Source organism: Panthera tigris, chromosome A1 (genome assembly GCF_018350195.1).
Source record: "Panthera tigris isolate Pti1 chromosome A1, P.tigris_Pti1_mat1.1, whole genome shotgun sequence".
In the NCBI taxonomy this organism is placed as follows: Eukaryota; Metazoa; Chordata; class Mammalia; order Carnivora; family Felidae; genus Panthera; species Panthera tigris.
The window spans coordinates 194,997,283-195,020,288 of record NC_056660.1 but is presented as its reverse complement, the minus strand read 5'-3'; the positions used below and the strand labels follow the sequence as shown (position 1 = coordinate 195,020,288).

Sequence of the window (23,006 nt, the reverse complement as noted above, 5' to 3'; positions counted from 1 at the left end):
TGGCATCTGGTAGTGAGGATTTCGGTGTCATTTCTGCTGACCTCATCCCCGACCTACAGAAGACAGTCGGGGCTAAGTTCGGCACCCCCGCACCGTATCAGGTTCAGGCCTGAGGAAGGCAGAAGGGTTCTTACCATACCTATTGGGCAAAAGAAGAGACTGACCCACAACTGAGCTCCAAGACTCCTGGAGGTCACACTGATGGTCAAGGCCTGCGCTCCCGTGTTTCAGAGAGAGACGGAAGAGCGCTCGACTGCTGAATTTAAAGCCGGGTGCCAAGGTGGGACCGGGGTCCCTGTCCCTGGGTGCAGCACAAAGGCGGCGGGAGGTCGGAGAGCTGGCACTGTCCTGTGTGGAAGCTGGGCGGGGAGCTGGCAGGGCGTGGAGTCCTCTCAGAGGCCATGAGCACCTTGGATGGGGCCGTTTCACTGTTGTCACAAAAATGAGCAGGATGCTCAGAGGCGTGTCACAGCAGACAACCAACCAGCTCCACACCGGCGTCTAAGTCCGTCCTCACAGCAGGGCTGGGACGCAGGTGTTATTACCCCTCACTTGGCGAAGCCGCTTGGTACGGATCTTAAACTCCGCGCACCGCAGAGCAGGAGCTCTGAGTCCCCGCTCTTCCGTCCAAACCCATCGGCCAGACTTTCGCATGTGTAGACTGCAGCGGGAAAGCATTCCGGAGGACGTGTTTCAGGTCGGCGCGACCCTCTCGGTTCACAGCAGGGAGAGCCGGGGCCCCGACGGGCGAGGCGATCGCGCCGGGCTGCGCGCCAGCGAGCGGCGGGGCTGGCGGGGAAGCAGCCTCCCCCGCGCCCCGTTTCTCCTCGGGCTCCGCGGGGGCGGGGCGGCGGCCGGGGGCCCGGGCTTTCCGGGGGCGGTCCCTGGCGGCCGTGCATTCCAGAGCCGCCGCGCGCAGCCCCGGGGCCCAGCCGCGCGTCCCGGCCGCTCCCGCGCGCTCCCGCCGCCGCGGGCTCCGAGGGCCGGGCACGTGCCGCGCCGAGACCCCGGGGCCGGGCCGCCGCCCCTGCGAGCCCGTCCCGGCCGCCCACCCTTCCGCAGACCCGGTGCGATCCGGCTGCGGCGGGGGCGGGGTGGGGGTGGGGGGGCGCGGGCGTGCTCTCCAAGCAGCTCCGCGGATCCCGGGGTGAGTAGGGCCATCGGGTGTCGCGCGTGGGGCTCCCTTGTCGTGTGCTCCCTGCCCCAGCGCCCTCCCAACCGGCCTCCTTTCTTTGTGCCCTCTTTCCCCGCACTCCTTCCCCGTCATCACTTGTGCGTTCCCCTCTACTGCTTCTCTCGGCCCCTGAGTTCCAGCCACCGTGTCAGCGGATCGGGGGCCTCCGGGGGGGCCGCAGCTCGGGTGGGTGAGTCCAGCGGCGCGCCAGGCGGCTTCTCTCAAAGCCCCGCCTAGGAGGCGCCGGGAGATTGGAGTTGGGGGTGCTCCCCTGGTCCGTCACCAGCAATTTCACCATCCTGTCTAGGAGGCGCCGGGAGATTGGAGTTGGGGGTGCTCCCCTGGTCCGTCACCAGCAATTTCACCATCCTGTCTCGAAGCCTTTCTTCTCCATCTGTGAAATGGAGAAAACATCCTTTGCGGACAGAAATCAAAGGAGAAAGTGGGGTGGGTGGGCAAAGTATCTGGGAGTGAAGCCTGCCTTCTAACCTCCCTGCTCCTTCTCCTCCTGCCTCCGTCTTGGGACTTGGTTGTCCGGTTGTCCGCTCTCTTGCACCCCTTCTGTCCCCCCCCCCCCCCCCGCCACAAATTCCTTGAGGGTAGAGACTGTCTCTCCATGCCTCATCTCTGAGGCATCCTCAGTACTTGGCCCAGGGCCCGGCAAATAGGCGCTCAATCCTGTTTACTGAGTGGGAGAATGGGAGGTGTAAACCATAGAAACCTGTACAACTGTGGAAGGTTGTGATTCTGAGTGACCAGGCTGGACTCCCGTTCCCACAGCTCCACCGTTTCTTGGCTCCTGGGGCCTCAGGAGTCGCCCATTTCTCTATAGATTCCTCAGAGCTCTAGGCTGGAGTAGGGAAAGCTGCTCAGTCATTCAGGTGTCAGAGATTCCTTGAACATCCGTTATGGTCTGCGGTACCACCGCAGTGGGTAAATGGGAAGGCTTGCGAATGCCCGAATGGGGCGGGAGGGTGGGGGTGGGGGTAGGAAGGACAGTTCTCTGGAAGTCAGAAGACGCTCTGCGTTACTTGATGATGCATTCTCCCCATCTGGACCTCACCCTTCCCATCTGTAAAATGAAGAAGTGGGGCATGGAACAGATGGGCGCCTACGGTTGAGCGTGATACGCTCTTGGGGTTAGTTATGCAGGCCACCCGCAGTCCCGTGAGCACGTGCAGGACGGCTCAGCTGAGATTCCGGACATCACGTACTTCTGCAGTAACAACCGAAAAAGTTGAGGAGAAGCACTTTTCCATGCCAGGAGGGACCTCCTGTTTTCAGCTGTTCTGGGGTATGAATCGTGCCGCTGTATCAAAGCTTCCCAAGAGTGACTTCTCAGGGCGTCAGAACCGTGGGCTCCACTGCCCCAAAGGTCTGGGGATTCCCCGTCTCTTGCTAGCCTAAGAGTCACTGAGCTGCGGTGACGTGTTTGAGACATAAGCCAAATTAGAGACTGGGAGCCTAGTGTGGTTGGGTCACATATCAGGCCCAGGGGTGACAGACCAAGGGGATAGAGAGGCAGTCACAGTCGCAGTTGCTTTCCTATTTGTATTCTGATCCTTCTATGAAAAAGTGTGCTTCTGTTTCCTCTTTGTGGTTTAAATTTTTTTTTTTAACGTTTATTTATTTTTGAGACAGAGACAGAGCATGAACGGGAGAGGGGCAGAGAGAGAGGGAGACACAGAATCGGAAGCAGGCTCCAGGCTCCGAGCCATCAGCCCAGAGCCCGAGGCTGGGCTCGAACTCACCGACCGCGAGGTCGTGACCTGTGTCGAACTCGGATGCCTAACCGACTGAGCCACCCAGGTGCCCCTCCTCTTTGTGGTTTAAAATGTCCAGGGGCGCCTGGGTGGATCAGCCAGTTAAGTGTCCCACTCGATTTCGGCTCGAGTCATGATCTTAAGGTTTGTGGGACTGACCCCTGCGCTGTCAGTGCAGAGTCTGCTTGGGGTTCTCTCTCTCCTCTGTGTCTCTGCCCCTCCCCCGCTCACTCATACGCTCTCCCCCCCCTCAAAAATAAATAAGCGTTTAAAAAATATATACAAATAAAGGAAATGTCTCCAAGGAGAGAGAATCTTTATCTTGATTGATTTATCAAAGATAGACACACGTACTTGTGCTCACAGTTTATAGGAGTAAATGTTGGTATTACCACATCCTGCAGACATCCGCCCTGATGGGCCAGGCAAGCCAAATGATGTAATAATAATCATACTTGACATTTATTGAGTGCTGACTGTGAGCCAGGCGTTATTATAAGCATTTTACTTGTGTTAATGCATTTAGTCTTTGACCATGATCCTGTCAGGTAGGGACCACAATTATATTTACTTTGTAGTTGAGACTGAGGTCCAGAGAGAATAAGCAACTCACCCATGATCACAGAAGTAAGTGGTGCAGCTGTGGTTTGGACCCAGGCAGTTCGGTTCCGCGGTCTAAGCTTTGAACCTCATTGCAATGGGGGTGGGGGGTGGGGATTTGCATTCAGATCTTGCTTCTGTCATTTACTAGCAGGGTGACCTCAGGGATGTTAAGGAAGAAGCTGAAAGCCACTGCACCAGTCAGTCACCAGGGCCCTTGGTATCCTTCCAACTCTTTGGGAAACACGATGGTGTACGTCTAGGAGAAAAGGCTAAGAGGTAGCCAGGAGGCGGAACAGACCAGAACTACAACCGGCTAGCATACTGGACACCAGCAAACCAGATTCAGCAGCTACACTGTGTACTTTACATGGCTTCGTTGTAAATAGATCTAGTTTCCTTATTTTGTTGATTTGGCCTCCGACTGGCAGATTGGGCATGTGAATTGCTGGTGACCGACTACATAGGATCGGAGAACATAAGATGGAAGAGGAAGAAGGAAAGACAGGGAAAATGAAACTGGGATCCCCAAATTGGTTTCAAGCAGTGGGGGCACATATCTGGCATACCTGTCACTCCTCCGAATCCCCTGTCCCAGGCAGACATTGATAATCAAGACTTTGCACCAAATCCCTGTAGGGCTAGAGAATCCCCAGCTCAGTGCTCTGGACAGCTTCTACCAATTGATCGTGAAGCTTTCTTCTTGCTCTCCCAGATTTTCCACTTCGTTCCTCTGGGGGAACGGCCAAGGAAGTAACCAATGGCAAAACAAGATACTTTTTTCCTTGGAGATACTTTTTTTTTCTTTTAACTTTTTTAAAGATTCATCTTCCCCACCCTTTGCTCCTTTCTATTTTTCCTATTATGGTCTTCAATCCAAGAGCATCCTGGCTCCGTGGCAGAGCTCTGGAGGAGGTAGGATGTCAGGAGAGCAGAGTGAGACTTTGAGAGCTGGCCAGACCCTTGGCGATTACCTTGACCACCCTTTCCGATTGACTGACAGGAAAAGGAGGCCCAGCTTGAAGGAGGAACTTAGGACCACACAATGAGTCCATTTTCTAACACTGTAACAAATAACCACAAATTTAGTGGCTTTAAAAAATCGAATGTATTGTATTACAGTTCTACAGGTCAGAAGCTGGTATGGGTCTTTCTAGAAGAAAATCAAGGCATCATTAGGCTGTGTCTCTTTGTAGAGTATTTAGGGGAGGATCGGTTCCCTGCTTATTTGAGTTGTTGGCAGAATTCAGTTCCTGTGGGTGTAGGACCAAGGTCACTGTTGCCTTGCTGGCTGTCAGCTAGGGGCCATTCCTGCTTCCACAGGCCCCTGCACTCCTTGGCTCATAGCCTGTTTCCACGATCTTCAGAGTAAGCAACGGTGAGTCAAGTGCTTCTCATGCCATATTTCTCTGACCTTTCTACTTTCTTCTTCTCTTTTAAGGACTCAAGTGATGAGACTGGGCCCACCTGGGTGGTGCATGATACTCTGTCCACCTCAAAGCCTTTTAACCACGCCTGCAAAGCCCCTTTGCTTCTGTTTTCATGACTGCCCTCTGAGTCATGCTTCCTTTTTCATATTCACGGTTCCAGGGACCAGGACATGGGCATCTTCGAGGGGCCATCATTCTGCCTGCTGTACACAGGGAAGCCCATTTTAGGAGAGTGCCTTGTTCCCAGCCACATAGCTTGGCAGGGGATTCAGACCACTCTGGTGCCCTTGCTGCTCTGTCACTACTCCCCCCGCCCTGCCAGCCCACTCCATGGAGAGTTTCCTTTGTCAGCCCGGCACAGAGCAGGCACTTAGTCACTGGCAAATAACCATGATGGATGGTGGAGGCTTAAGCAGGATGCTGTGGATTTGGCCTGGGCTTCTCTGCTGGCTCCCTCTTGGTTTCTAAGACTGTGATTGGCTGGGTCAGTTGGGTACGTGCAGTCTTGAATAGCCCTGGCTGCTTTCTGATCTCTTTGAAATATCCTGGTGTTTTTCCATTTTTCCAGCCCCAGAAGAGCAGATAAAAACTAAGGCAGGGTACAAGTCTTTACACTGTTAAGAATTTTGATGGAGAAAGAAGCCAGCTGGGTTAGAATGAGAACAGAGCACTCCTCAGGGGACCTCGGATCATTGGAGGACGTCTCTGATTTGATTCATTTCACATTTTTGATAGTTATGTGTTCTGCCCGTTCCTTCTTCTGGCCCCTCTCTTTGGAACAAAAGATGGATTGGGTTGGTAAATGCTTGAGGCTATTACAGAAAGGGAGGAGAGCTGTCTCTAAGGGTGAATGTGAGTGAGGCTGGGATGGGCTCACTGGAGTAGGCATGGGAAATCCTTTCCCCTTTTATCAGCTCTCTGTCCTCTTCTGAGAACAGAGAAAGAAAGGTTCATACTGTGGACAGCCACTCCCCTACCCCCACACTCACCTCAGTGCCCAGCTTTGGAGCGCAGGGAACCTGATCTTGAGTTTGAGCTCCTCAGCCCAAGCAAGTCAGCAGGCGGGAATCCTACAGAACGTTATTCTGAAAGGTCAGTCCTCCTCTCTCCTCTGTCCAGTATGAACAGGGAAGGCTGGGAAAGAAAGAGGCCCCCATTATCCTAAGTGTACAGAGAGCCCAGAAAATGATCAAGTCGGAGGATGCATTTTATTTTGCATTCCAGAGATGGGATTCTGACTTTTAAGGTCATTGGGGGTGAGAATCCTTTGTGGACAGCTGAGTTCTAACTAAGCTCAAATCTGGAGTTCTCCAGTCTGTCCGTATTCAGTCCTTCACCGATCTTAGATTTACTGGGCACTTACTGTGTGCCAGGGCCGGTGACAGGTACTGACGGTACAGCCGTGCACAAGAGACGAGGCTTCTGCTCTCCTTGTGCCCTCATCTGAGTGAACAAGGATGGCCCATAAAAGCAAACAAGCAGACAAACAAGCTAATTTTCGATTGTAAAAAGTGTACGAAGACAGTAAAACAAGGTGTGAGAGAATGGCTGCTGGGCAAGGGTGGATCCGGAATGGCTTTTCCAGAGAGGGGACATTTAAGTTGAGATCGTGGACACTGCTTTGTCTGGCCTAAGTGCTCCATTCTTCTTGGACATCACACCAGCTCCTCCGGAGGGGAGGGCCTTAGGAAGGAGTCTCCTAAGCCGAGTGATGCTGGTAAGCCCCACGTCTACTCTCTGGGAACTGTCAGCCTCAGTGTTCACGTTCGGCGCGATGCCTGAAGAGATGGCCCCAGAGTCAGTGACCCAGAGCTGGGTCTCGATGCCGGCTCTCTGGCCTCCGTGCTCAGAGCTCTGACAGTGCTGGCCTAACGCCACACCTGCAGGAAGCCACCTGCCTCTATCTGCTTTCTCTCCCACTTTGGGATAATTAAGCTTGCTTGCCAGCAGGAAGTCATTTCTTTTATTGCCTCCTTCCTCAGTGAACTCCTTGGTGGTAAAACCGGTTGGATAACCGCTGGCAATCCCTCAAAAGTGAACTGCCAGCTGCAGCTCAGATGTGCAGGGCACGCTTTTCCTGTGGAAGATCAAAGCCAGGACAGACGATCAAAAGCCATTTGCATACGAAACTATCACCGTGGTTTCTTAGATCAGCCTCAGAGCAGTCATGGTGCCCAAAGTAATAGTGGGGCCTCCGAACTCTCTTTTTAATTTAGGAGCTAATGCGGTGGGCCTTGCTCGGTTTAACACGTATGAACCCCCTTACTGTTTACCAGGCTTTGTCCGAAATACATGCGTTATGTGCATTAGCTCATTCAGATCCCACGGCATGCCAGTGAAGTAGCGGCTACCATTATTTACGACTATTTCCATTTTACAAATGAAACGGAAGCTTGTAAAGGTTAAGCCTCTTGCCAAAACCACTAGGACTACGTATACACTCAACACACCATGGATCTTATCGCTTCCAGGCTTCGTTGATGTATCTGTTCATTTCTCTTTATTTCTTCCTTTTGAACACTACTTCTCTTCAAAGCCCACGTCAAAGTCCCCGTTCTTTGTAAAGTTTTCTCTTTTACTCAGACAAAAACAAAGGAATGAAGATGGACATTTTTTTCAGCATCATTCGTTTCAGGACTATATACGCATTGTCTCGCTTTATCCTTGTGGAAGCAGGCTGCAATATAGTGCTTCCAATGTCCCTATTTAAGAGAGGAGAAGACCGAAGCTTAGAGGTTTGAAATAACTTGTCCAAAGTCACCCTCTAATAAGGATGGAAAGCAGGATTCAAATCAAGATTGTCTCAACTCTCTACTTGTCTTTCCACTTCCTTCCTCTTCTCCATGAGCATGTGGTTTGTACTTTCAATGTAGCAAGCCCTGCTCTGCCTTGTATGGCAATTAGTAATGATAAGTAATGTCTTTTTCCTGCAGAAGACAGTAAGCTTCTTATGGGCAAACATCTCCGTCTCTGCACCCACTCCTCGATGCCCAGTGTTAATCACAGCGTCAGCAATGTTTATTGAATTGCTACACCACCAGTTTCAAGGTTGGACTGGAGGAATCCATCAGGTTAATCAACCATGTGACAGGTTAATCAATAATGTGACAGGGCTCCTGGGTAGCTCAGTCAGTTCGGCGTCGGACTTCGGCTCAGGTCATGAACTCGCCGTCTGTGGGTTCGAGCTCCGCGTCGGGCTCTGTGCTGACAGCTCGGACACTGGAGCCTCCTTTGGATTCTGTGTCTCCCTCTCTCTCTGCCCCTCCCCCACTCATGCTCTGTCTCTATCTCTCTCAAAAATAAACATTAAAAAAAATCAGTGTGGATTAAGCATCTACCATCTTTGTTGATAAAGTGAAGACACATGCCAAGTCACAGATGCTAACAAATCCTGATTGAAGAGGGGGAGGCTCTTTGCTTAGGTCAGTGAGTCCCTACAGCCAGGAATAATCAGTCACGGAATGAACATTCGTGGAGTGCTTGTTGTGTGTCAGAACACTGCCAAGTACTATGTGTGGTTCTCTCATGGAATTCTAACCCTACAAGGCTGATACTGTTATTTGCCCATTTTTGTTTTGTTTTCAGCTGAGTAAATGGAAGCATTAGGAAGTTCAACTGATCCAGCATAGGTCAGCTAGAAAGTGGTAGAGCCAACCCAAGCCAACTGGCTCAGAGAGAGCCTGGGCTCTTAACACGGCAGTGTGAGTGTAAAGGAAAGAACTCCTGCTGTTTCCAAGTATTCCCTCCATTCTGATGCGCTCCCATTGCCCTACCAGAATCCGGAAGCTTGAGGCCCTGTTGACTTAAGAAACGTGTATTCAGTACCCATACCGCAGGGTAGAGAAGGGAAGGGAGGAGAATGAGCTGTGATGGGTGAAATCAGTGCTGGGGCAGAGCTGCGTCCAGACACGTTGTGCAGTCCTTCATCCTGTATGCACGGAGCTTTTTCCCACTTTGGTGGGATCTCCCACGACAAGATTTCAGTGCCTCTACCTCTCTTCCCTGATGCTCTCATGGTGAGGAATACATACGTTACAGTCTTAGCCATTACCTTCTTCACTGGCTTTATTTGCCTCTGGGTCTTGAGTCAAAGGGATGGAATGCAAAGGGTGGAACTGCATTCACTGATGATTCTGACCAGACTTGTTTTTGGCTGGGGCGCGCGCGCGTGTGTGTGTGTGTGTGTGTGTGTGTGTGTGTGTGCGCGCGCGCGCGTGCGCGAGTGTTTGGCCCTTGAAAACCATCTCACCTGCCTCACCTACTGTGATGTTGCCTAGGGCTCTGGGCCTCAAGGCCCCCAATGGCTTTAACACAGTGAAAAGTTAGAATCAAGAAGCCTGGCTGGCTGTCATTCTTCCTATCAGTTTGTTTCCTACCACCCCTTCTCCAGCCTGACTCCCCACTGTCTCCCAGCCCCCATCTCAAACAGGATAGTGATGGCATTGAAAAGAGCATGCGGGGGCACCTGGCTGGCTCAGTCGGTTGAGCGTCTGGCTCTTGATATGGGATCAAGTCTGGCATTAGACTCCAAGCTGAGTGTGGAGCCTGAGATTCTCTCTCTCTCTGTCCCCTCCCCTTCCCCCCAGATTCCACTTTCTCTCTCTCTCTTAAAAAAAAAAAAAAAGAGCAGGCAGATCAGGAGGCCTGAGTTCTCCCTTCAGTCCCTTCAGCCCTTAACTTGGTAGATGACCTTGGGCAAGTCATTTCCTCCATCTGTAAAATGGAAGGTACACTATGTGGTTAAAGCTGGTTACTGTCTAAATTTTGTGTAGATTTCTAGAATACCATTACTTTGTAGAGGTTTTTTCTCCACAGAACAAACCCAGTAGGATATAGAACTGCAGTATTAGATTTCTATTGCTGCCTTGGGCGCCTGGGTGGCTCAGTCGGTTAAGCTTCCGACTTCAGCTCAGGTCATGATCTCGCGGTCCGCGAGTTCGAGCCCCGCGTCGGGCTCTGGGCTGATGGCTCAGAGCCTGGAGCTTGCTTCCGATTCTGTGTCTCCCTCTCTCTCTGCCCCTCCCCCGTCCATGCTGTGTCTCTCTCTGTCTCAAAAATAAATAAACGTTAAAAAAATTTTTTTTAAGAAAATATTTCTATTGCTGCCTTAACAAATTACCACAACTTTAGTGGCTTGAAAATACATTCACGATCTCATAGTTTTCATGGGTCAGGAGTCCAAACACAACTTTGCTGGGTCCTTGTAAAACTTCAATCAAGATGTCAGCCAAGTTGCATTTGCTTCTGAAGGATCTATTATGAAAGATTCATCTTGCAAGCTCATTCAGGTTGTTGGCAGATTTGTGTCTTGTAACTCAAGGTTGAACTCAAAGCAGTGAGTGTCTTTGACCTCAGGGAAGCTTCAGCCCTATTTTAAAGGATGTTCACCTGATTAAGTCAGGCCCACCCAGGATGATCTTTTTGATTACTTTTAAGTCAGGGGATCTGGAACCTTAACTACAACTGCAAAATCCCTTCACCTTGTTATGTGACCTAACCTGTTCCCAGGGGTAGCACCAGGGACTAGAGATTATGGGGGCCATCTTAGAATTCTTACCACAATTGCTTTATGGAAATATCCTCTTTACAGTTATGACTGAAACATACTAGAGCCAGCTTTCTATTTTCTAAGTCAGGTCAAGTGACCTAATATATGAAATCCGTTCTAAAAGTTACCTATTCTTACACTAAAACTATGCTACTATGAACTTGTTTTTTAAACACAGTATATTGTGCTTCCCTTTATTCTCATGTAATTATCCTTAAAGTTATTTTCTTCCAATACCACTAAATGAATATATAGTATTATATAATTTGGAATTATATATAAAATATAGTATAATGTATTCCTCTTTCATATATATTCAATATTTATTATTATATTAAATATATTAATATATGAAAATTATTCCCAGAGGAAATAATTTAAATGTTAACTTTTTATATTTAATTAGTTTTGGTACTCTTTATTTGAAACCATATATTATAGAAAACTATTAGTTTAAGAAATCTTCTATATCCTCAGCCGATTTTAAAAAACTCTTTGTTCTACCAGTATTTGAGAGAATTGTGTTGAACTCCCCCTTATAATTGTGGCTTCATCTGTTTGACCTTATAATTCTGAAATTAGGTACATAAAAATTAAAAATCTTTTTAACTTCTGGTGTCTCTAGTTCTACTTTTCGTCTAAAAGTCTACTTCCTCTGACAGTAAGATAGCTCTACTAGCTCACACAATTCATGAGTAGATAGTATTTCTTTTGTACCCTTTAACCTTTAACCTTTCTAAATCCCATGTGTCTCTTATGAAGAATATATATTTATATACATTTTTAATTTTTATGTATACTCCAGTAGTTTTTGTTGGTTTAAGTTTAAATCTTCTATCTTTCTGTGTACTTTCTATATGTCCCACGTATTCTGTTTTTTTCCTCCTTCCCTCATTTTCTCTGGAAGTTGTACACTCTTGCTACTTTTAAATGGCTGCCCTGGTCTCTCCAAGGGGCACCTGGGTGGCTCAGTCGGTTAAGCTTCCGACTTTGGCTCAGGTCATGATCTCACGGTTTGTGAGTTCAAGCCCCATGTCGGACTCTGTGCTGACAGCTCGGAGCCTGAAGCCTGCTTTGGATTCTGTGTCTCATTCTCTCTCTGCCTTCCCCCATTTGTGGTCTGTCTCTGTCTCTCAAAAATAAATAAATGTAAATGGCTGCACTAGGGATTACAATATACATCCTTGACTTAACAAAGTCTAATGTTATCTGGTTCTTTTGCCCTTTCCCAGGCTATGCAAGGAAGTCAGAATACTTTAATTTTATTGTTATATATTTGCTATTGTTTTTTATTTTTTAATTAAAATTTTTTTTAATGTTTATTTTTGAGAGAGAGGGAGACAGAGCGCAAGCTGGGGGAGGGCAGAAAGCAGGATCCAGGCTGTGAGCTGTCAGCACAGAGCCAGATGTGGGGCTCGAACCCACGAGCTGTGAGATCATGACGTGAGCTGAAGTTGGATGCTTAACTGACTGAGCCACCCAGGAACCCTTATATATTTGCTATTGTTATTGCACATTTCAATTCTGTCTTTTTATTGGGTGAAAATATCTTCTTTCATCTTAATTCTTGTCAGTTATTTTTGCTTGGTGTTTTAAAGATATCGTCCTGCTGTTTTCTAGATTCCATGGTTTCTGTTGAAAAGCTAGATGTCAGTCTGATTAGTTTTCATATGAAGATAATCTGTCTTTTTTGTCTTTACCTGTGGTTTTCAGCAGATTTACTGTAATGTGCTTAACTATGAGTTTCTCTATTTATCCTGCTAGGATTTCGTAAGGCTTCCATAGTTTGTGAATTGCTGTCATTCATCAGCTTTGGGAAATTCTGTTATTACAGAAGCATTTTGGGTTTTTTTCTTTCTGATCTATTCTCTAGTTCACTAATATTTTTTTCACCTGTGTCTCATCTGCTGTTAAGCCTATTTGTTGAATTTTTATTTCTATTATTGTATTTTTCACTTCTAGTATTTCTGCTCGGCTCTTTAAAAAAAATCTGTTGTGTTTTTTTCTTATAATTTCCAGATCTCTGTCAAAATTCTCAGTCTCCTTGAACATAGTAAGCAAGGTTATTTAAAGGTGTATCTGACAGACAACTCCACTATCTGTAGCCCTTGTAGATCTTTTTCTATTGTCTGTTGTTTCTGATTGCTCTGTTCTTGTCATCTTGTCTTTTTTCATTCCTGCTTACATTTGGTTATGCATTAGGCATTATATTTAATTAAAAAAATTTTTGAAGCCTATTGTGATGTTATCTCCTCTAGAGAGGATGTAGGTTTGCTTCTGCCCAGCACCTGGAGGTACTCGCAATGTGAAATAACCTTAATTCAATTTCAGGGACTGTGATGATTCAAACCTGGGTTGCAGTCTCTAGAATTGGCATACTTCTGGTTCACTCTTAGCACCAAGAATGCTTTTTGAGGTCCAACCTCAAAATGCAGGATTTTTGTTGTCCCTATCTGGGCAGTCTTGGATCCCCGAGTCTGTCAGAAACACTGCTTAGTCTCCATCCTCCACTAGGGGAAATGCTGTTTCAAATGCCAGGCTCACCTCCCTGGATTTCTGTCTGTTCCCAAATCTTAGGCTGGTTAATTCCCCATTATTTGTTACTTCTTAGTGCCTTGAGACAGATTTTCTTGGGGGGGCGGGTCCAATTTTTCCAGTTGTCCTCAGTTAGAGGTCAAAATGATCTAGTTTGCCATTACTGGAAGTGGAAATCCTGATCTTTTATAGTTTGCGTATCTCTAAGTCCAGAATGCCTTTAGCTGAAAGTAATGAGTGTAGACTTAGGAGAGAGCTGTAGATCTGGCATATTCCATGTTCTTATTCCTGGGTCTGTGTGGAGGCTTTGAAAGTGAATACAGGGTCAGGAGGCCTGTGTTTGAATGCCATTTACTTTTCTTTATGAGTCACTAGCCAGTCAACCTCTCTTGGCTTTCATTTCCTCATCTGTAAAATAATATATCCTGCACAGGATTGTTGTGACGGTGAAATAAGTTAATGTGTGGGACAAGTCCCAACACAGTACTTACTTAGCAGTTTGTATTTGTTAAACAAATGCTGGCTTGTGTGAGCGTGTATTTGAGGAAATAAGAGGAAAGGTACTTAACTTCTCTGTGCTTCTTGGAATTAAATTTGGCCTTCTGAGTAAATAACAGTAATTCCTAAGAGAATATCTTTAAAAAAAATTTTTTTTAATGTTTATTTTTGAGAGAGAGAGCATGAGTGGGGGAGGAACAGAGAGAGAGGGAGACACAGAATCCAAAGCAGGCTCCAGGCTCTGAGATGTCAGCACAGAGCCCAATGCTCTGTGGGGCTTGAACTCACGAACCGTGAGATCATGACCTGAGCCAAAGTCGGATGCTTAACCGACTGAGCCACCCAGGCACCGCTAAGAGAATATCTTGTATATAGCAAGTATGTGATGAATGAATGAGTGAGTGAGTGAATGAATGAATGAAGAAACGAACATCCTGGACACAGTTACTTGTCTTGATGGTGCTCAGCCAAAACCAATATTGCCTCGTCAGAGAGGAGAGAGCCATTTGCTGGGGAGTGAGTCTCATGATTGAAAGGATAGATACGGCATAGATTAGTCACCTTGAATTTAGTTGTTCTAAAACTATGGACTTGCAGGAAATTTTGATCTATGAAACTTATATACATTTTGTTGGAACTAGAAAATCTGCCCTGTGATGGAATCGGCTGCAACAATGATTCTTTTTTTTTTTTTTCCCAAAAGACTTTCAGTTGCCTGTGCAAACTGGCCTTTCACAGGGCTGGTGGGGTAGGGCCCAGATGGCATCAGTGGCTGGTGATACCAGTGACTTCCTTGCTTGTCAGCTCAGGGTGGTGTTAACGCAGTTTCTTAGACAAACTTATACTGAACATATGTCAAAGTTTATTTATTCCTTTAATGAGATAAATAGCAGATAAGGTATGCCAGTTTGAAATGACAGGAGTGTAGGCTTGACTGCTGTTTTACCTCCCGTGGCCATAAAAACATCACATTTTTATCTGTGATAAGGTTAAATTGGTGACATGAATGGTTTGGGCCATAGTCCGATATAACCCATTGATAAGAAACAACAAGTAATATATCTGCAAAGTAAATGATAAGCAGATTGATCTACGGTTACTAATTAGACATACCAAGAAACAGGGTTTTAGGCACTCACAAGGAGCCATGCACCCGGATGCCAGATAGAGGTCAAACAGAAGTCAGCCAGCAGAAGCTTGGAGTCCTGCTTTTTCTCAAGCAAATTCTTCCAGCATGCCATTAAAGATGCTGAACATATGGTTTGTGTAGTTCTTATTTGGGGGACAAAGTTTTTCTTTCGCAGTGGGGAGAGGTAGAAGCAACCCAAACCCCTGTTCTATGGGAAGAAATAGCCCATCGGGGACACGTGTTTGAAGACTGAGAAGGTTGAAACAGGGAAAGAGAGCTCCCTGTGTCCTCTGATGCCTGACCAAGTTCATGGCCAGACTTAGAGGCCTGGAACAACAGCTCTGGGAAGGCCCTTGGAGAATATCACAACCTGTGGTTTCCAGATTGTGTTTTGTGGAGCCCAAAGGGTCAAGGGGAAGCTGAACAGCTGTGCTGTAGCAAGTGAACATGCTGTGCTACTTTTTTGGGATACCAAAAAAGTACCTGGGAAAATTAGTTTTATGTGTTATGGTTTAATGTTGCTTTTAGTTTGAGTTGTATGTGTGAAGGGGATGGGCACCCTAATCTCCAGTGCTCAGGGCCTCTAAGGATATTTATCCAGCCTCGCTATCTGGGTGGGACCCCAAAACCCTTGTCTCATCCCTCCTTGGCATTCTGGAGCAGCTCTGCTTTTATCTGTTTTTGTGATCAGGGTTTTAAATCATGTCACGTGTGGAAGAGTAATATGGGTACAGTCTTGAGTACAGGTTACAGAAAAAGTTTCCTTTGTTTATCTACTTGTTCTATCCTGTTTTTTTGTGTGTTGTGTCTTGATCAGATTTATATCTTTGAATGATTATTCTGGAAGAGGGTGGGGGTGAAGGTGGGGAAAGACCCGTGGACCTCAGTTTTGCCATCTGTGAGATACTGCTGGCTGTAGCTTCCATGATTCGTGGTTGTGAATGAGCCCTGAAGCTTAGATTCCTGTAAATGACAGGTTTTCCTTATGAGAAACAGCCAGGGAGATTATTCCTGGCATTTGGAGTCACAGAAACTGTTTGATGCTAATGGGTTTACCAGAAAGGGCTTTCGTGGGGTTCCTTTGGCTCAGGGCAAGCTAGCTGTTGATGTAATCAGGAGACCACAAAGAATGATTTCTGCCGCCTCCGTCCTTCCTTAACAGTGTGCGTCTCCTGTGATTCATGCTTCTGTGCCTTGGACTTGGGAGAAAGTAACCACATTTCCAAGGCTGAGGCAGGGCCAGGCTGTGCCTCTCCCTCCTTGGCAAGCCCCAGCCTGATAATCCTGGTGTCCTGGGGAGCCTTGCCCGAGCCTTCTCCTTCATCCTGGACCTTACCCAGGTCTGGTAAGACTGGCTACAGAGCACCTAGGAATGAGTTCCCACATCACAGTGCTGGAGAGCATCATAGCAGCCTTAGAGATCGGTGGGTTCAGGGTTCCCAAACCTGGGTGCATATTGGGGAAAAAAAGCCCCCTCCTGTCCCCTCTTGAGTCTAATTCAGTAAGTCTATAATGGGACCCAGAAATTAGTGTTTTTTTATACTGTCCTATGGTGGTTCTCACTTAGCTTGGTATAGGGCATTTGGTAACCACTGATCTAGGCTCATCCTTGAATTTTGTTGGACTTGAAAATTTTTAATACAGAGAACTATAAAGAAAAAAGTCCATTTCCCCCTCAATCCAGCGGACTTCAGAAAATCAAATGTGAGACATGCTCATGTTTACAATATTCAAACAGCATGAAAACATGAAGAATGAAAAGCAAAAGCTTCTCCTACTCCTAGTCCAGCCCCCCTGGTAGTCACTACTAGCACTTTCTTTGGATTCTGCTCATAAATGATTTTGCTTTTCAGTGTGGAGGTTCCTCAGAAAATTAAAAATAGACCTACCCTATGACCCAGCAATAGCACTGCTAGGAATTTATCCAAGGGATACAGGAGTACTGATGCATAGGGGCACCTGTACCCCAATGTTTATAGCGGCACTCTCAACAATAGCCAAATTATGGAAAGAGCCTAAATGTCCATCAACTGATGAATGGATAAAGAAATTGTGGTTTATATACACAATGGAATACTACGTGGCAATGAGAAAAAATGAAATATGGCCTTTTGTAGCAACATGGATGGAACTGGAGAGTGTGATGCTAAGTGAAATAAGCCATACAGAGAAAGACAGATACCATATGGTTTCACTCTTATGTGGATCCTGAGAAACATAACAGAAACCCATGGGGGAGGGGAAGGAAAAAAAAAAAAAAAGAGGTTAGAGTGGGAGAGAGCCAAAGCATAAGAGACTGTTAAAAACTGAGAACAAACTGAGGGTTGATGGGGGGTGGGAGGGAGGGCAGGGTGGGAGGGAGGGCAGGGTGGGTGATGGGTATTGAGGAGGGCACCTTTTGGGATGAGCACTGGGTGTTGTATGGAAACCAATTTGACAGTAAATTTCATATATTAAAAAAAAATAAATAAAAATAAAAAAAAAATTAAAAAAAAATAAATAAATGATTTTGCTTTTATGTATCACCACCTATATATCTACTTAATTCTACAAAATCTGAGCCAGGGGAATAATCCTATACACATTATTCTGTACTTCACTTTTTTTTTTCTATGTAAACTATTCAGAATTCACCATAGATCATCATTCTTTGTAACAATAACTATTAAATAAGTTAATATTTGTAGCACACTTGGAACAATGCTCGGTGAGTAAAAAGGACTACGTATTTGTTAGATGAATGAAAACCACTGCATGGTATTCTAGTATATGGATATATTCTATTTTACTGTTTATGGACACTTGTTGCATTAGTTGCTGTAACAAACAATGCGGAAATGAACATCCTTGTGTGTATATCTTGGGGACTCTGCCTCGGATATGGCAATCAGTACCTTTCCTAGAGGGGCAACAGTGGGCGTGAATCCAAAGGCGTTGGAAAGGAAAAGCTACTGATTAGGAGAAAGCAGGAAATTGGACTGGAATTGGAAATTTTGCCTGGGACCTAGAATCACAGAAATAATAGATCTCAGATCTAGAAGGAACCATAGGAGAGTGTTTGTTCCAGCCTGTGCCCTCTGGGCAGGGAATGTGTGATATATGTGGTTCCCAAGTTATACAGTGAGCCCTGGGGAGCCACGGTGAACTCATTGGAAAAGTGTGGGGGGGGGGGGGCGACTGTGGGATCTTTTAATTAATTTCAGATAGGAATATTGATATTTGACATCTCTCAGACTCTGTAAAAATGACTAGCTCAAGATAGTTTACAGTTTCACGTTAACCTTACTGCATTCCTTTTGGCGATGTTGTATTTTGTGAAGCTGAGTTTTTGGCTGTTGCCACGATACAGCAAGTTCTGCACACACATGAATGTGGAATGGGACTGGTCATGGCATTGTCGACTCTGGCTCCAGAGTCTGAAAAGTTGTGCGTCTAACCATTGCCCACCTCCCATGAGTAAGCAGCTGGCTAAGGATGAAATAAAACTATTTTTTCCTTTCCATTTGTGTGTACAATGTTTTTCAAACAGCTACTAATTTGTTAGGATATAAATGCTTACTGAAGTGTTTGGACCTGACTACTAAACGTACTAAATGCAACTGCTAGGTATTTCTTTTGGCCTGGAGAGCTGTGAAATAATTACTTAAGGGTGCTGTGAATTGAAAAAGTTTGGGAACAACTGATTTACATCTTATCCATCAGAACTCTTTTAGCTGTGAGAGAAGCCAAACTGACTCCGGCTTAAAACAGGGAATTATTCGCTTCTGTGTAGGGGTGGGGCTGGGAACGGGGAGAGGGGGGCGTGTCCAGGGTTGCACATGGAGTCAGAGTGTGCTGGGTTCAGGTCCTGAAGGTTCCATTTCTCCTTCCATCTCTAAGACAGGCTCTCTACACGTGGGTGACACAGCCCACCCCGTCCTTTCCAGACTCACAACCTTTTGGTTTAGCAATCCCCAGCAGAAAGAGTCATCTTTCCCAATAGCTTGCACATGAAAGCCCTGGGAGCTGGGCTGGGCCACTTGTCCACTTGAGGCTATGATTTGTGATGGCCAAACCTAGATCACGTATCTGCCCCTGTGCTCACACGAGCACCCTAACTAAACCACACTGCATAGGTAGGGTCCCCACAGAAAAGATCAGGTTTTGGTAAGAGGAGAACAAGAGAAAGCATTTTAACAGATGGGACAGACCAGCGGTGTGACAGTTTATTAGTTAAACATGACTCTGGAGGGCACCTTTTGGGATGAGCACTGGGTGTTGTATGGAAACCAATTTGACAATAAATTTCCTATAAAAAAAAAAAAAAGAAAATCCAAAAAAATAAAATAAAATAAACATGACTCTGGAGTCCCACCCATCTAGCTTCACTTCCTTGGGAAAATTAACCACATTTACATCTGTAAAGGTTTTAGAGTCATCATCTGTAAAGCGGAAATAACTGGCGATCAAGTCTAAGAAATAAAGGATGACTGTAATAGTCCCCATCTCATGGAGCTGGTGGTTGAAGGGAGGACTCAATGGGTTAATACACATAAAGAGCCCAGTGCTGGGCCTGGCACATAGGAAGCACTTGGTAAATGAGGCCATTATTATTGATCAGATTACCTTAACGAGCACACAGCTGGTAAGTGACCCAAGCTTCTGACTCCTGGAGAGGGTACAAAATAGTGATTTCTTCTTTCCTGTCTGTTGCAGAGTGAAGCAGCATGGATGCCGTCAGCCAGGTCCCCATGGAGGCTGTGCTCCCCAAGCACATCCTGGATATCTGGGTCATTGTCCTCATCATCCTGGCCACCATTGTCATCATGACCTCTTTGTTACTGTGCCCGGCCACTGCGGTCATTATCTATCGCATGCGGACTCATCCTGTCCTCAATGGGGCTGTGTGAGAACCTCCCAAGAGGGGCAGTGAGGGATGCGGATGGTGTCCCCTCCCCCAGCCTCTTCCTTCTCAGAAAAGCGACGGGACGGGCTTTGCTGTGTGGACTCAGGAGCTTGATATGTGAGAGGAGATCCGAGTTCTTGTTTGGATTTTGCCACTGGCCAGCTGTGTGAGTTCAGTCAAGGGACCTAATTCTGTGGGTTCCCGGTTCCTTTTAAATGGGGGTCATGATCCCTGCCCTTCCTACCTCATGGGGTTGTAAGAACCGATGAGTTGGTGGAGGTTACGGCTGTTTGCGATAGTGAGCAGCAAAGCCACCATGGATGTACAGGTGTCACTGCTGAATGCTGAGAAGCTTTGAAGAACCAAACAACCTAATTACTGATGGTGGCCTTCAAGGTGGTGAGGGAGACACTGGGGGCAGAGCAGCCTTTGCCAGTGCCCCTCAGTTCAAACCAAGCAAAGGCACCCTATCCGCATCCCAAGGGGCCAGCAGCACTTTGGTTCACAGCATTTTCTTTGCTGTGCCCCTCTCTCACGTTATGTAATTTGGAGGGAACTGAGCACGGCAGGGGAAGGGAGATGGGTCGAGCTTCCCAGGACGTCTGTGCCAGAATGTCGACAGTCAGGAGGGCTCTGCCATTTCTTGGCAATGCCAAGGGACCTGGGGTGACAGGCTTCTTTCTGCATTGGAGTCTCAGCGCTGCGATAGTCGAGCACTGAGGGAAAACACAGGGTGGTCGAGTTCCCTGGCCAGCTTTCATGATCTCCAGCCCCCACCCGCTTGTGTGCCCACACTTGAGAAATGTCCCCCCACCCCAGCACCTGCTATCATCAGCTCCGTGGTATAAAGTGCATGCCCTTCCCTCCCTCCCACCAGCACTGCAACCAATCTAAGCTACAGATTTTAAGAGATGTTCCCGGGACTTTTGGAACTAACTTAAAACAACGGTGGTTATTTTAGATGCTATGGTCTATATTTATATAGATTTCTGGACTGCTCAAGCTCTTTGACCAAAATCAACGACATCTTGGGATTTATTAAATTATGTAATAGCACAGACATCAGAATATTGTGTGGAAGTAATGCCTTTACTTTGGTCTGATTTTGTTGATGTACACAACCAATTTCCAATAAAGTGCTAGAATGAGCATGTCTGCGGTCTTTCTTTAGAGAGCACTTATTAAGCCCAGGAACTCAGGTAAAAGGGCTCCACTGAATTTATGGGCCTTAGAGACAATTTGAATGTAGGAACCAAAAAGGGAAAGAGAAGAATCCATTCGAATCCCAGGATTCTAGCTTCAGCAAGTGGGTAGTTGTACAGTTGACATAGACATCTAGGACGCAGGGGGAAGAACACATTTTTTAAGTGATGGATTTCATATTAGGCATGTTGAGTTTGAGTTGCTTGTGCTTCAGTTGGCCACGTTCAGGATGCACCTGGAAACCTGGGTCTGTCCTTTGGGAAAGATTGTATGGCTGGAGTTATCCTTTGGGGGATTATCTGCACGTGGTGGTAGATATACACACAAGTGGACAGGACCACCGAGGCAGAGAACACAGACTGAGGGCAGTGAGGTGCTAAATGCAGAATTTGGCAATCACCACATAGGAGTGGAAGGGGGCTGGGAGGTGAGGGGGAGACAAAGCAAGGGGATTGGAAAGGTCATGTGCCGAGAGGCGATATGAGAGGGATGCAGTTGTGAGGTAAGGAATGAGTGGGAGGTGAGGAAGTGGAAACAGAATAGACAACTCTTTCCAGGAATTTGCAACATAGAGGTAAGAGAGGAGGGTTCTGGGGGGGGGGGATGGTCAAGGGGGATAGATATATAAGATTCTGATTGGTTTGCTCAGCATCTCTCCCAACTTTGGCTTTTCTTTTCTTTTCCCCTAAGATGCCTTCCGGGATCACAGAAGCTGGAAAGTGAGAAACGACATTGAACGCAAACACTACATCTCCCTCGTTAAACTGTGGCCAGAGATTCAGAAGTGATTTCGGTTTTGCTAATCAGATGCACACATGTGAGGTTTCTGTTTGGGACCTGGTTAGGTTGGAGAGATCCCGCAGGCTGTGAAGCATCCACCGTCCAACTGTCAGTCTATAGGTGTGCACATGAGATAGAGCCAAGAGTTCTGCATTTTTAATGCAGTGCCCCATCCTTTGAGAGATATAGTACTAAAGTATCTGGGAACTTTGTTGCATCGTGACAGCTGTCTAAAACTTAAACCTTCTCTTAACTGCTTGCTGGAGGAAAAACTTGGAACATTTTGTGATTGATAAGCCTAGGATCAGTCTTGTGCAATTCAAGCCTACGAGAAGCAGTACACTGGGGATTGCTGGCTGGATGTGGGGCGTAGGCTCTAGCCTTTCTGAGTCTGATTCCTGGTTTGTAAAGTGAAGGGCATCAGAATTAAAAAAAAAAAAAAAATCATGCTATGGTTTTAGGATAAAGGAGTGCAAATAAAGACTTTTTAGGCAGTCCACCAGATGGCGATACAGCTATTTTTATCAAGTGGAGCCCTTAGCTCACAGAAGTTTCCAGCCAATCCTAGTTCCTAGCAGCTCAGCATTTTATTTTTACGGTTCTGGTTTCAGTGACTCTGAAGGTAATTTAGGGATCATCCAGTCCAACCTCTCCTATAATGAAGGAATCCCCTCTTTAATAGTAGGGTTGCCACGTGTTGCCTCTTCAGTATCCTAGTGTTGACCTCCTGGGACAGGTTCACCCAGGGTCCTGCTCCACACTTACTGAGAATCCCTGGAAAAAGGTCTTGAGTATGTGTTTTGTAAAAACAAGCTCCCTGGGTGATCAGTGAGCAGGTTAAAAGTGGAGAACCACATGTCAGTGGAAAGGAGTCCACTTCTTGCTGAAACCACTCCTTGTCAGCTGTTGAGTTAAAATTCTTCCTTCAGTAAGAGGGAAGTCAGGCCTTGGGATGACAGCTCTGCCCTCTTGGGGCCACCCTGAAGAGATCAACTTCCTTTTCCTCAGGACAACTTCTGAGCATTGCAAAGATGGCTGTCATGACTTACCTCAGCCCACCATCTTGTCTGGGTGGGGAAATTCACACTTTGCATTACATGGTGGCCACTGTCCTCCCTCCCTCCTTTTCCAGGAGCAAGGGCCTGAAGAATGTTGGCTTCACTATGCATTTGTTTTCCAACTGTGGCCAAGTTAACAAACTCTTTGAGTCTCAATTTCCTCATCTGTAAAATACAGGATTGTTGAGTATTAAATGAGGTCACAATTGCAAGGCGACATGGTCAAATACACGAATGCTCAATACGTGTGATCTATTACTAGTGAGTCCCAGTTTCTTCATCTGAAAAATGGTGATGACAGCTACTTCTGAGTGTGGGAAGGATTCCATGAGATTAAAAAGTAATGAATTTGGCCAGTGCCTGATTCATGGGAGTCTCTCAATAATGGTAACTATAAGATGGC

General features: G+C 46.6%; 1 protein-coding gene across 3 annotated transcripts; it reads left to right on the top strand.

Moving 5' to 3' along the window:
* Window positions 1–418: 418 nt before the first annotated feature.
* Window positions 419–21,709, top strand: SMIM3 (small integral membrane protein 3). 3 transcript variants are annotated; one of them, XR_006220599.1, is made up of 3 exons: window positions 1,090–1,147; window positions 19,373–19,728; window positions 21,456–21,709. XR_006220599.1 is itself a non-coding variant. In XM_042994176.1 (2 exons), the coding sequence occupies exon 2, from the start codon at window positions 19,384–19,386 to the stop codon at window positions 19,564–19,566; it is 183 nt and encodes a 60-aa protein (XP_042850110.1). In that variant the 5' UTR covers window positions 419–697; window positions 19,373–19,383; the 3' UTR covers window positions 19,567–21,124. The 3 variants fall into 3 exon arrangements, 2 of the variants coding, with proteins under 2 accessions (XP_042850110.1, XP_007093464.1); XM_042994176.1 differs by lacking the exons at window positions 1,090–1,147; window positions 21,456–21,709 and adding an exon at window positions 419–697 and having other exon boundaries at window positions 19,373–21,124; XM_007093402.3 differs by lacking the exons at window positions 1,090–1,147; window positions 21,456–21,709 and adding an exon at window positions 2,219–2,468 and having other exon boundaries at window positions 19,373–21,124.
* Window positions 21,710–23,006: the final 1,297 nt, after the last annotated feature.

Bases quoted from the DNA above. Each gene is read 5' to 3' on its own strand.
- SMIM3 (XM_042994176.1), top strand. From the start codon at position 19,384: ATGGATGCCGTCAGCCAGGTCCCCATGGAGGCTGTGCTCCCCAAGCAC.